The sequence below is a fragment of the Pygocentrus nattereri genome, chromosome 10, assembly GCF_015220715.1.
Source record: "Pygocentrus nattereri isolate fPygNat1 chromosome 10, fPygNat1.pri, whole genome shotgun sequence".
NCBI lineage: Eukaryota > Metazoa > Chordata > Actinopteri > Characiformes > Serrasalmidae > Pygocentrus > Pygocentrus nattereri.
In genome coordinates this window covers 32033516-32045288 of record NC_051220.1, presented here as the reverse complement: position 1 = coordinate 32045288, position 11773 = coordinate 32033516, and the positions used below count along the sequence as shown (strand labels likewise).

Here is an 11773-nt window from a genome sequence, read left to right as displayed (position 1 = left end):
AATTCCCAGTGGATGGAGTGTGAGGTGGTTTGTGTGGACAAGGCACGAAAAGATGTTAGAAAACGGCTGATGTGGGCCAACTCAATATTAATGCCTATGGATTTAGAATGGGATGTCACAGGGCTCTTGTGGGTGTAATGTGTAGGTGTCCTAATACTTTTGTCCAAACAGTGAATGTGTAGGAAGTGTAGGTTCTCTTATTACAATATATATCAGTCTTAAAGGCACAGTAACCAAAACAACCTGCTGATTTAAAGGCATAAAGAGGGGTTAGGAAATGAACATGCGCATTTTGACTGCTCAGTGACACAAGCAGCAATCGTGTATTCGTTTTCCTCACTGGGTTATCTGCTCTGTTTTCATGTTAGCAATCAGTAATACTGACCAAAATGCTTCTGAGGTCCACTGTGAGAATTGTCATTTTGATTTCAAAAGCTCTTAGTTATACTATATATAACCATATCAATTCACATGTCTAATATAGGACAAAACTAAATGGCTACACGTCACATTTGGACTTGTTTTCTTAATTTGCATTCAGCAGTTCAGCCTTAGAGCGTAAGAAGTACCTGAAAAGCTGTGGAGAGTCAGCATCGTTTTACTCTGAAACGGTGAAATGCTCTCTTAAAAACCAACTGTTGCACATTGAGCTCCTGCAGCGGACACTACACGATAAAAGAAACAATCAGAGCTTCCGTTCGTTATCAGGGAAAGCCTGAAGGCAGGCTCGTGTATTTCCGCTCCTAATAACATTCTGGTCGTCAGAAATTAATATCATGAATGGCAACTATTCGACACGGAACAGTCCATTTGCTGTAAAGGTAAGCAGGGGAGATTAGCCTACATTTGTTTGGGGATTTTTCCCGAAGAAGGTTTGTGAGATTAATATTTTAGGCTCGTTTGGAAAGGAGGCGGCGGGCTGCAGTGGAATATGGACGGTATGGATATGATTTGTGTGGACAAGGCACGAAAAGATGAGAGAAAACGGCTGATGTGGCGGCAGTGGTACAACCTGAACTCGAGCTGGTGGAGGTGGAGGGGGCGGGGGGGCAGGAGGGGGCTGTTCACTTTTTCTAACACTGAGGGGGGAACAGTGTAGCCACCGCAGGGTTAAAGAACACCATCGGGAGCTTTTTTTGTGGCCAGTTTTCGACATGTCTACGAAAGCAGAGCAATGTAAGTATCCTCGGCACGTCCCGTTCGCCGTCTCTCTATGTATTTCCACGACGCTGTGGTGGTCAGTGCGTTATTTTTTGAGATTGGGGCTGTGGATGTGGGTAGCTGCCCTTGGTGATGAGGAGAGAGAGAGCCGTTGCTAAGGCAAAGGAGCTGCAACACGTCCTCCTGCTGCAGAAGACGAGGCTGAGCGTTTTGAGCTTTTGCAGCTTAGGAGAGAGAACTGAACAGCAGTGGCCATACATGCTCGCTCACTCTCAGGTGACGGTGACGCGCCTTTGGCTGAAGCGTCTAGGCTTTTCGAGACAAAATAATGAACCGAGATGCGCTCTTCTCAAGGTCGAGATGATTGTGCTTTATCAGGAGGGTGATTAGTAAACCCTCACGTAGGAACCTCCTGTAGGGTTGTCAGTGAGGAGGCTTGACAGGAGGGTCTCTTATTATAATGAACAGGTGAGTCACTGCTGGGCACCAGAACAAGCACAGAGCAGCTCAGTGTTTCAGCATAAGCAGAGATACAGACTAATCAAACAGATGCTAACAAAAACATCTCTCTCTCTCTCTCTCTCTCTCTCTCTCTCTCTCTCTCTCTCTCTCTCTCTCTTTTCTCTTTCTTCTTCTCTCCGTTCTATCTTCTGTCCCTTCTATCCCTTCTCTTTATTCTCTCTCTTTTCTCGTTCCTCTTAATCTGTCTCTTTCTTCCTTTTCCTTTCCCCTTCCTCCTGTTTTCTGTCTCTTCTTTTCTCCTCTCTTCTCTCTGTTATTCTCTCCTCTTCCCCATCTTTTCTCTATTTCTCTTCTATCTCTTTCTTCTTTCTATTTCTTTCCCTCTCTCACCCTCTCTTCTCTCTTTTACTACTGTCTTCCCCCCTCTTCTCACTATGTCTCTGTATGTAATATTGTAAAATTGTAAAATCAAATGTATGCAGCTGACAATAACATCTCTCTCCCTCTCTCTCTCTCTGTAATCTAATGGAGCCCTACTGGTGACATCACATATAAATAAAATATAATGTGTGGTCAAAGCAAGGGAACAAGATTAAGTCATGGCCACTGTTTCCTAAGGCGTGGGAATGAGATCATGCCTCATTAAGCTGTGGCCATGACTTAATTATCTCATTCTCACACCTTACTAAGTTGTGGCTACGCACTATTATTTACACAGGATGCCATCAGCAGAGCTCCAGACTTTCTCTTTCTGTACCTTCTGTTTCTTCTTCTTCTCTCCCCTCTATTTTCTCTCTCTCCTGCCCCCTTTCTGTCTTTCCTCTCTCTTCATTCCTCCTCTTCTCTTTCCTCTCCCTTTGTCTTTCTCTTTCTGCTTCCTCATCCTCTCTGTCTGTCTCTTCTTTTTCCTTTCCCCTTCTTCCTATTTTGTATATCTTTCTCTGCTCTTTTATCTCCCACCCTACTCTCTCCCTCTCCCTCTCCCTCTCTCTCTCTCTCTCTCTCTCTCTCTCTCTTCTCTTCTCTCTCTCTCTCTCTCTCTCTCTCTCTTTCTCTTCTCTTCTCTTCTCTTCTCTTCTCTTCTCTTCTCTTCTCTTTCTGGTGGTTAGTCTGTTTTGGTCTATGAGTTATGAACAGTGAAAGGTAGGGCAGATTGGAGTTAATACCTCTAACAATATGAGTCATCAGAAGAATGGCATAACAATGGGTGTCTGCAGGGCCTTTACTGACCTGACCACCCAAATACTTAAAGGTCATTTACTGCAGGTTAAACACTCAGGACAAATGATATTCCTATTGTCGGCTGAACACTTCAGCACAGACCAACACAGCCCCATAAGGCAGAGTGTGTGATGCTGGTAGACATGCTATAATTCTCTCATTGAGCCATTTGTTTTGTTTGTTTGTGTTTTCTTTTTAAAATGATCAAAGAACGCATAAAACAAAGTTCTTACTCTAAAATTCTAAATGGTTCTTTGCTTAGATCTATGGTGCTAAGAAAAACCTTTATGTGGCAAAGCACCCTTATATGATGTGGAGTCTTCACATTGTGTATTTTCTTTATTAAAATGGCACTTTGCTTTAAAGAACCATCAGTTGAAACCTTTAAAGATTTGTTCTGTGGCATCACTTCACATTACTATGTGCAAATCTCACCTGTATGTCCTTTCTGATGATACTGCTGCTGCACAGACTCAAACTATTTAATTATAACCATTGCTTCTCCCATTTTTCCCCGTTTCTGTATTTTATTATTTTATACTAATGTTAAAACCTTATCTTAACCTTACCTCTGTTCATCTCACTCTGGTGGTACTCTTTGCTATCTGGTATCAACCAGAGGAGGATGGGTTCCCCTTTTGAGTCTTGATTTCTTCTTCTTGCTTTTAGGGAGTTTTAGTAGCCATTGGGAGCTGTAAAGCTCATGGGGGCCGTAAAGCCGTTTTGCAACAACAACAATGCCTGTCATAAAAAGCACTATATAAATAAATTTTTAATTGAATTGATTATTTTTGTCACCTTTATTTTTAAGAGTGTGCCAAAAAGCATTCTTTGGAGTGATGCTGTCAAAGAAATACTCTTTATTCCCTAAATAACTTTCCAAATGATGGTTCTTAACAAAAAAGTAACTGAGATGTACAAATTTGAAAAAGCTTTAAATAACCTTCATATAGCATAAATATATTATAACAGCATTTTTTTCTGGATTTTTTTTTCCATATGTCCAAGCCAAGAACTATTTAGGAGCCATTATTTTGCACGTGTGCCTATTTTCCTGTAAATAGAAAATGCTGTCAAAGTGTCGCCTGTGTTTCATTGTCAACATCACATTTTGTAAGGCTGCAGTGTTTATAGCTTTTCTAATTTGTTGGTGGCTTTGGATGTGCTCTATGAAAACAAATGAGCTGCAGTGCTACAGAATCTGGCTTACTTAATGCTCTTTCCTGCACTTCACTGTGTCCAGCTGTGGGCAGTGTACTACAGTGTAGTAAGAACTAGCAGAGCAGTCTGATCTGTAGGCTCAAGCATGTTTTTTGATCCTCTGTGAATGAGGCATCACTTGCTGTTGATTATATATTACTTTGCTCTTTGTTTAGTTGCCTCTAAGATTCGATACTTGCAAGAGTATCACAACCGTGTGCTACACAATATTTACCCTGTGCCATCTGGAACAGACATTGCAAACACACTGAAATACTTTTCTCAAACCCTGCTCAGGTAAGTGTGCTACACTGGGACCCACAGGTGAAGTACAGTAGACCGCAGATGTCTGTGTTTAGTGTTTCTGCAGATAGCATGAGATTACACAGGGACAGTTTAGTATTCTACTATTATATTTGTAGAGAAAAAGTGACCTTGTTATTGTTTATGATAAAATTGTTAGCATGGTAAGAAACCTGCTTAGATTTCTGTGCATCAAGTTTACAAATCACTTTTATTAAAGCATTTGATCTGCTCCAGCCTCTCTCTGGCATACCACGGTACTATTTTATGGGGAATTACACTTATTTTAGAAAATTTCTGCATAAAGATGTAAACAAAGTCATTCATTAGTGGTTTAATGTGACTTGCCATTCTAGGGAAACTTCACAAGTCAAAATTGTTCGCAGTGATGATAGGAACCAGATGTCCAAAGTGTTGTTTAATGCATAAGCTATAGTACTGTGCAGAGGTTAGAGACCACCCTTCATTTATATAGTTTCCAGTTGTCACTATTGGCCCCTCCCAATCTCTTCATGTGCTTTTGTTTACCTTTTAGTCCTGTCATGTGTTTTTGTTTTGATTTCTTCCCAGTCTGGCCCCCTTGTTTTGTGACTCTGCCCCTGATTGTTCCCACCTGTTTTCCACCTGCGTCTGGTTATCCCTTGTTATCCCTGTTTGTATTTAAGCCCTGTGTTTTCCCGAGTTTCTTGTTGGTCTTTGTGTGTTTGTATGTTTGATTGTGCTGTTTGGTGTTTGATATGTTTGATGTTTGTTTGGTTTGAAGTATATGGATTTCTGTATTCTGTGTTTATCTCATTATGTCTTTCCCTCCATTTCTCCATGTTGGCTTGTTAAACCTGGACTGTCTTGACCCTGATTTTGGATTTGCCCATAATAAAAGTCCACAACCTCGCTCCACGTTACACCAGTAAAAATATACATTTCCAGAAATCAGGAAATGTATATTTAACAGATAATTACACCTAAGCTTCAAGAGCTAAATATAATATCTAATTTTCAGTATTTATTATGCTCTCCCTTTGCCCCTCTATTTTTCTTTCAATTTATCTGCAAGGATATTTTGCCTCCAAAGTTCAGTTGTAGAAGTTGGTTACATTTTCTTCTTATTACAGTCTCAAACACATTCAGTGATTTTCAAAGACTGACTTCATCTTTCCTCATTACCTTATATCCAAACTCCTGAAAAATGGCCTAAAATACATTTTTATAATACATGCAAGTCAAAGAGTACATGCAGGGCATTGGAAGGCCCAATCAAATAGTAGTGTTTAGATTTAACACTGTTTTACTCAGAAGATGTTAAGGTTCACTGATCATTGTGTATAAATAAGTCACTGTGGTTTGGTACATCTCACATCAAACCACTATGAATTAATTGTTTGCATCTTAATGATTAAATTATGCAGACATTTTAAAAATATAAATTTTTTTGTTGAAGGGTCTGTATCCTACATTGTTCTTATATTTTAACATATAACATATATTTATTAACAGTAACATAATTAACATTTATTAACATTAACATAATTAGTTATTAACATATTACATAATTTATATACAACCCTAATTCCAATGAAGTTGGGACATTGTGTAAAACATAAATAAAAACAGAATATGATTATTTGAAAATCCTTTTCAATGTATATTCAATTGAATACACTACAAAGACAAGATATTTAATGTTTAAACGGATAAACTTTGTTGTTTTTTACAAATATTCACTCATTTTGAATTTGATGCCTGCAACACATTCCAAAGAAGTTGGGACAGGGGCAACAAAAGACTGGGAAAGTTGAGGAATGCTCAAAAAAACACCTGTTTGGAACATTCCACAGGTGAGTGTCATGATTGGGTATAAAGGGAGCATCCCTGAAAGGCTCCGTCGTTCACAAGCAAGGATGGGGCGAGTTTCACCACATTGTGAACAATTTCATGAGCAAATAGTCCAACAGTTTAAGAACAACGTTTCTCAACGTGCAATTGCAAGGAATTTAGGGATTATCATCATCTACAGTCCATAATATCATCAAAAGATTCAGAGAATCTGGAGAAATCTCTGCAAGTAAACGGCAAGGCAGAAAACCAACACTAAATGCCCGTGACCTTCGATCCCTCAGGCGATTCTGCATTAAAAACTGACATCATTCTGTAACGGATATTACCACATGGGCTCAGGAACACTTCAGAAAACCATTGTCAGTGAACACAGTTCGTCGCTCCATCTACAACTGCAAGGTAAAACTCATGCATGCAAAGTGAAAGCCATATATCAACAACACCCAGAAATGCTGCCGGCTTCTCTGGGCCCAAGCTCATCTGAGATGGACTGAAGCAAATTGGAAAAGTGTCCTTTCGTCTGATGAATCCACATTTCAAATTGGTTTTGGAAATCATGGACGTCATGTCCTCCAGACCAAAGAGGAAAAGGACTGTCCAGATTGTTATCAGTGCAAATTTCAATAGCCAGCGTCTCTGATGGAATGCACATCTTGCACATCTGTGAAGGCCCCATTAATGCTGAAAGGTACATACAGGTTTTGGAGCAACATATGCTGCCATCCAAGCAACATCTTTTTTAGGGACGTCCTGCTTATTTCAACAAAGCAAAGCCAACCCACATTCTGCACATGTTACAACAGCGTGGCTTCGTAGTAAAAGAGTGCAGGTAATAGACTGGCCTGCCTGCAGTCCAGACCTGTCTCCCATTGAAAACCTGTGGCGCATTATAAAGTGCAAAATACGACAACTGAGTCCCCCGACTGTTGAGCAACTGAAGTTGTACATCAAGCAAGAATGGGAAAGAATTCCACCTACAAAACTTCAACAATTAGTGTCTTCAGATCCCAAACGCTTATTGAGTGTTGTTAAAAGGAGAGATGATGTAACATAGTGGTAAACATGCCCCTGTCCCAACTTCTTTGGAATGTGTTGCAGGCATCAAATTGAAAATGAGTGAATATTTGCAAAAAACAATAAAGTTTATCAGTTTGAACATTAAATATCTTGTCTTTGTAGTGTATTCAATTGAATTTAGGTTGGAAAGGATTTGCAAATCATTGTATTCTGTTTGTATTTCTGTTTTACACAACGTCCCAACTTAATTGGAATTGGGGTTGTAGTTTTGTCATTTTAATAAAAAAATAACAGGCTGTTTCTGTTCATTTACCTTTAACAATGGTACATAAAATTCCTCTGATTAGCTGCCCTTTTTTGTGCCTCATTTAAAAAGGTATCTGAGTGAAAACACTCTTTATAACTTCAACCTGGATGTGTGTAATGTGTTGTAGGCTGAAAAGTCATATATAAATACACTGAAATGCATTGAATGAATGAAAACATGGATCATGTGGACTGGGTACGTTTTTGGTACATTTTGAAACTTGAGCACATCAAACTCTCTTGTTTAATAAAGTGAGGAAATTACAGCTTTTAATGATATGAGCCCTTTAAAAATGAATTATACTAGACAATAAATCAGAAAAACATGCTAGATAAGCTAGTGAATGCAAATTTGATCCTGGTTAGTGAGACTCCAGTGGAGCAGTTGGCCCATAGGACATGCCTCTTCAGATTTCAGTTACTTTGTACTTTAATTCATTCAGTAGCACTGTCTTTTAGCCCCTGGCCATTAAAAAGCAGTATGCATTTGTTTACTGCTTTACAGTTCTTTCAAGTCTGCATTCAGTGTTATGCCGATAGAACTTCCAAAACAGACACGCTTGTCTTCCTTAATCTTATTTAACTGCAATATTAAATATTTATTGATTTGACAGCAAATGCATTAGGGTGATAATTTCTGATATTAATTATTCTCTAGATATTTCAAATGGCTTTCATTTCCCCCTGATAGTACAAAGCAGCCATTACAGTGATGTTCAGTTCAGATATGATAATGGAAGCAGTGATGAAAACAAAAGTTCTGCATGTAAACAGGGATGGTAGACTTATATGACCCTATGCAGTCAGTCTAATAACAGAGAGCTCCAAATATTATTTAAAACAGATTCTGTAAATGAATTAACATAAGTCACACTGAAAAAAAGTGATACATTCAGTTTACTTGATTTAAATGTATGCATAATTTCCACATAAAATATATTCAGTGCAACACAATTTTGTCTTTCATTTTATATTAATTTTGTTAATTGTGTTATATGTCATTCATGCGGAAATGAACGAATGTTCATATTTGAGTCAAGCACTTTATTGCTTTACATTTCTCAGTGTGCTCTTCAGAAAGAGGAAAGTAACCAGTTTGAAATGCTTCCTGCTCTTCTTTTTGCTTGTTTTTTCAGACACCTGTTTTACAGAGTGCCTGGGGTAAAGAGTGAGAGCAGCAGAGCTTGAAAGCAGGACGGCAGGGACACAGCATATGTCAGGTTCATAGAGGGAATATCAGACAGAGGATGGAGCAGCCAAATGGATATTTGATACATGGACACAGTTCTCTATTGCTTCAGCAGGGACTGCTACAGGGCAATAATGACATGTAGTATGGAAGGGCAAGAAAAGTATATAACTGTGAAGAATTGTGGGAAAGTTTATGTACTCTTAGCTAGATAGATGTTTAACTTAACTCATTTAATCATAAATAAATAAATCAAACTCTCTGCATGAGTGAGCCAAAAACATAATTACTTTAACTCTAATTCTGTATATATTAAATTCCTTTCATTTATTATGTATGTTACAGACTGAAACCTTGGGTTATTTTGAAATTGTAATATTTTGCTGCACCATTGATTGCAAGGCATGTTTCATCACTTCATCTTCAGAATTTGGGAAATGTTTGATAATATAATATATGATAATATAAAATACAGTACTGTGCAGAAGTCCAAGACCAACCTTTATTTATTTAAAGTTCAATCAAAATGGCATTATGTTGAAGTAAATTTTTTGCATGATAAAAGCAGAAAATTACACCAAAGCCTCACCGACTAAATATACGTTCAGTCCACCGTTTGCCTTTATTATACCCTCTAATGTTTTCTGGAGACTCACTTTAAATTTTTCAAAGAAATCTGCAGTAATATATTTTCCACACCTCCAAGTTCAGTCTTAGAAGTCGGTTGCATCTTCTGCTTCTCATAATCCAAGTAATTCCAAACATGTTCAGTTATGTTGAGGTCTTGACTCCATGCATTATTTTAAGAACACCAACAGCTTCTTTATTTGATTTGGAAAAATTATTTTTTGTCTGTTTATTTTTCTTAGTAATCCTTTCTTGACAGCTACATCTTGTCATGCCCACAGCATTGGGTTGCCATCTCAGCTAATTGCTTCAGATCTGAAGCAAGAGTGGAGTTTGATTTTCTTCTTATCTATCAGAGAATGAATACTTGTAAGTTATATTTATCTGATAGTGACAATGTTGGTGGTTTGCTAGATCTTGTGTGGTTATTAGGAGTACAATTTCTCTACATCTCTCTTTTAATAATGTTTTTTAACTTACTTTTAGGAAACTTCTGTTTTTCTTTACTTAATTTCCTTTTACTTTCCTCTTTCTTATGCAAGTGATTTTCCTCAGAAATCTATCCTGAAAAAGAATCACTTGTACTTAATGCTTGTTTTGACATTGAACATTTAATAAATGAGAGGTGGTCTCCAACTTTTGCACGGTATTGTATATCATGTCTACAATGGCTGGTTTATTATTTATATCAAACATGCACATTTAGTCAGTTACTCACTCATCCATGGAGTCTTGAATTATAAATATTTACACATGTATGATAGCATCAGCTCGTTGAGGAAAGGATATGTGGTTGTTTGTGTGTCTGTGGATCAGTTTGTGTCTTTATGTTTTAGTGTTTGTGTAGTAAATATAATTATTATGACTGATGATGAAAATAAGTGCTCAGCTCAGTTAGGACAGTGACTTAAAATTATACTCTGTAAGATTTAGCATTGTTTACTATAGTTTACATTCCTCCTGTCCATTCAGAATGGGTTTATTTAAAAACATAGCAGGGCTACAATCTTAAAGAGTATAATTTTATGCAGTTCAGCACCACTGTTTACTTACTGAGTAGTAGAAATGTCATTGTCTAATACTGCCAATGCTGTGCATACATGTTTATAGATAGCTTATAGCTTGAACAATGAAACATCATATTGTTTTTTTTTATGTAACGTACATCCAAAGACCAAGTGTTTCTCTTCCAAATGCTCTCAAGCCCATCATAGCCCAATGAAATACTGCTGCCGTTTTTCTTCAGAGAATTAGGGAAAAAAGTACTCCCAGGAGACAGCAAACACAAATGTCCATCCCCCATTAGTTCACAAGCATAATGCTGCCAGCCATCCCGTTTGAAGCAACCTTATTCCTTTTCCATTACAGTTTCTTCCCCAACCGTAGATTAGTTACATTTATTTTAGAACTGAAATCCATATGCCTGTTGGATCTCATTATTTCTCTTCCCCAATGATACTGAGACAGTATCATAATGTATTTACATACTGACATTATTTTTTATGATGCAATAAACATGTGTTGTGACCAAGGAGCTTTTAGTCTAACCTCACACACATGTTTATTACTGGCTAAAGCATGTTTCAGAAGTGTCATCTCTGTATTGTGCCCAAACCAATTAAAAATTGCTCTCATCTTTGACAGCCCCTGCCATTCCTTCTTTTGTTTTTCTTGATCAAAGCATGGTTATTTGGCCTCCTATCTGATTTGACTTGCATAGCTGCCCCGCAGTTGATTTAATGAGAGGGTGCAGTGTTTATAAGAGCTTTTCCTCTGGAGAAGTACGGGGCTGCCACTGAAAACATGCCATTTTTTTTGTATTTTTGCTCCTTGTCACCAGATACGCATGAGATGCAGTGATCATTGCAGTTCTTTGCAAGCTTCTGTTTATACCTTTTTGCTTTCGAATAAACTCATTCAAACAAAAAGAATAAAAAAGGTAATATTATAACAAAAAGAAAGTGCACATTCTTACTAAGACGAGAGTAGAGACACTGCATCCTATGTGGGTTTTATCTGGGTTTGGTTCTTTTCTACTTACACTGTCTCTGTAGAACCATTTCAATGTAATGTGCTGTTTCTTTGTGTCTTTGTTGTCTCTTTTTTTCCCCTGTTCCCCTCTCCCCCGGAGCAGCATCCTGTCCCGTACAGGCAGGAAGGAGAGCCAGGAAGCTTCCAATTTGGCCGTGCCCATGACCATGTGTCTTTTTCCTGTGCCATTCCCACTCACCCCATCTCTAAGACCACAAGTCAGTTCCATCAACCCTACAGTTACTCGCTCCCTCCTTTACAGCGTTCTGCGGGACGCCCCGGCCGACCGTGGGGGGGCCACCCAGCAGAGTCGGGACGCTCAGCTCTCAGAGTACCCCTCTCTGGACTATCAGGGGCTTTATGCCACCCTCGTCACCTTGCTTGACCTGGTGCCCCTGCTGCAGCATGGTCAGCACGGTG

The 11773-nt window shown here is 38.5% G+C and overlaps 1 protein-coding gene across 8 annotated transcripts in view; it reads left to right on the top strand.

Moving 5' to 3' along the window:
- Window positions 1–1068: 1068 nt before the first annotated feature.
- The window catches only part of LOC108423516 (unc-79 homolog, NALCN channel complex subunit), a 53149-nt gene continuing 42444 nt past the window's right edge, over window positions 1069–11773 (top strand). For 5 of the 8 annotated variants that reach the window (XM_037541941.1, XM_037541942.1, XM_017690878.2 and 2 more), the window contains exons 1-3: window positions 1069–1176; window positions 4221–4341; window positions 11457–11770. In XM_037541941.1, the coding sequence (XP_037397838.1) occupies window positions 1155–1176; window positions 4221–4341; window positions 11457–11770 (457 nt within the window). In that variant the 5' untranslated portion in view covers window positions 1069–1154. Of the gene's footprint in view, window positions 1177–4220; window positions 4342–8642; window positions 8727–11456; window positions 11771–11773 lie in introns of those variants that run through there. The other 3 variants (XM_037541943.1, XM_037541944.1, XM_037541945.1) reach the window with 3 other exon arrangements.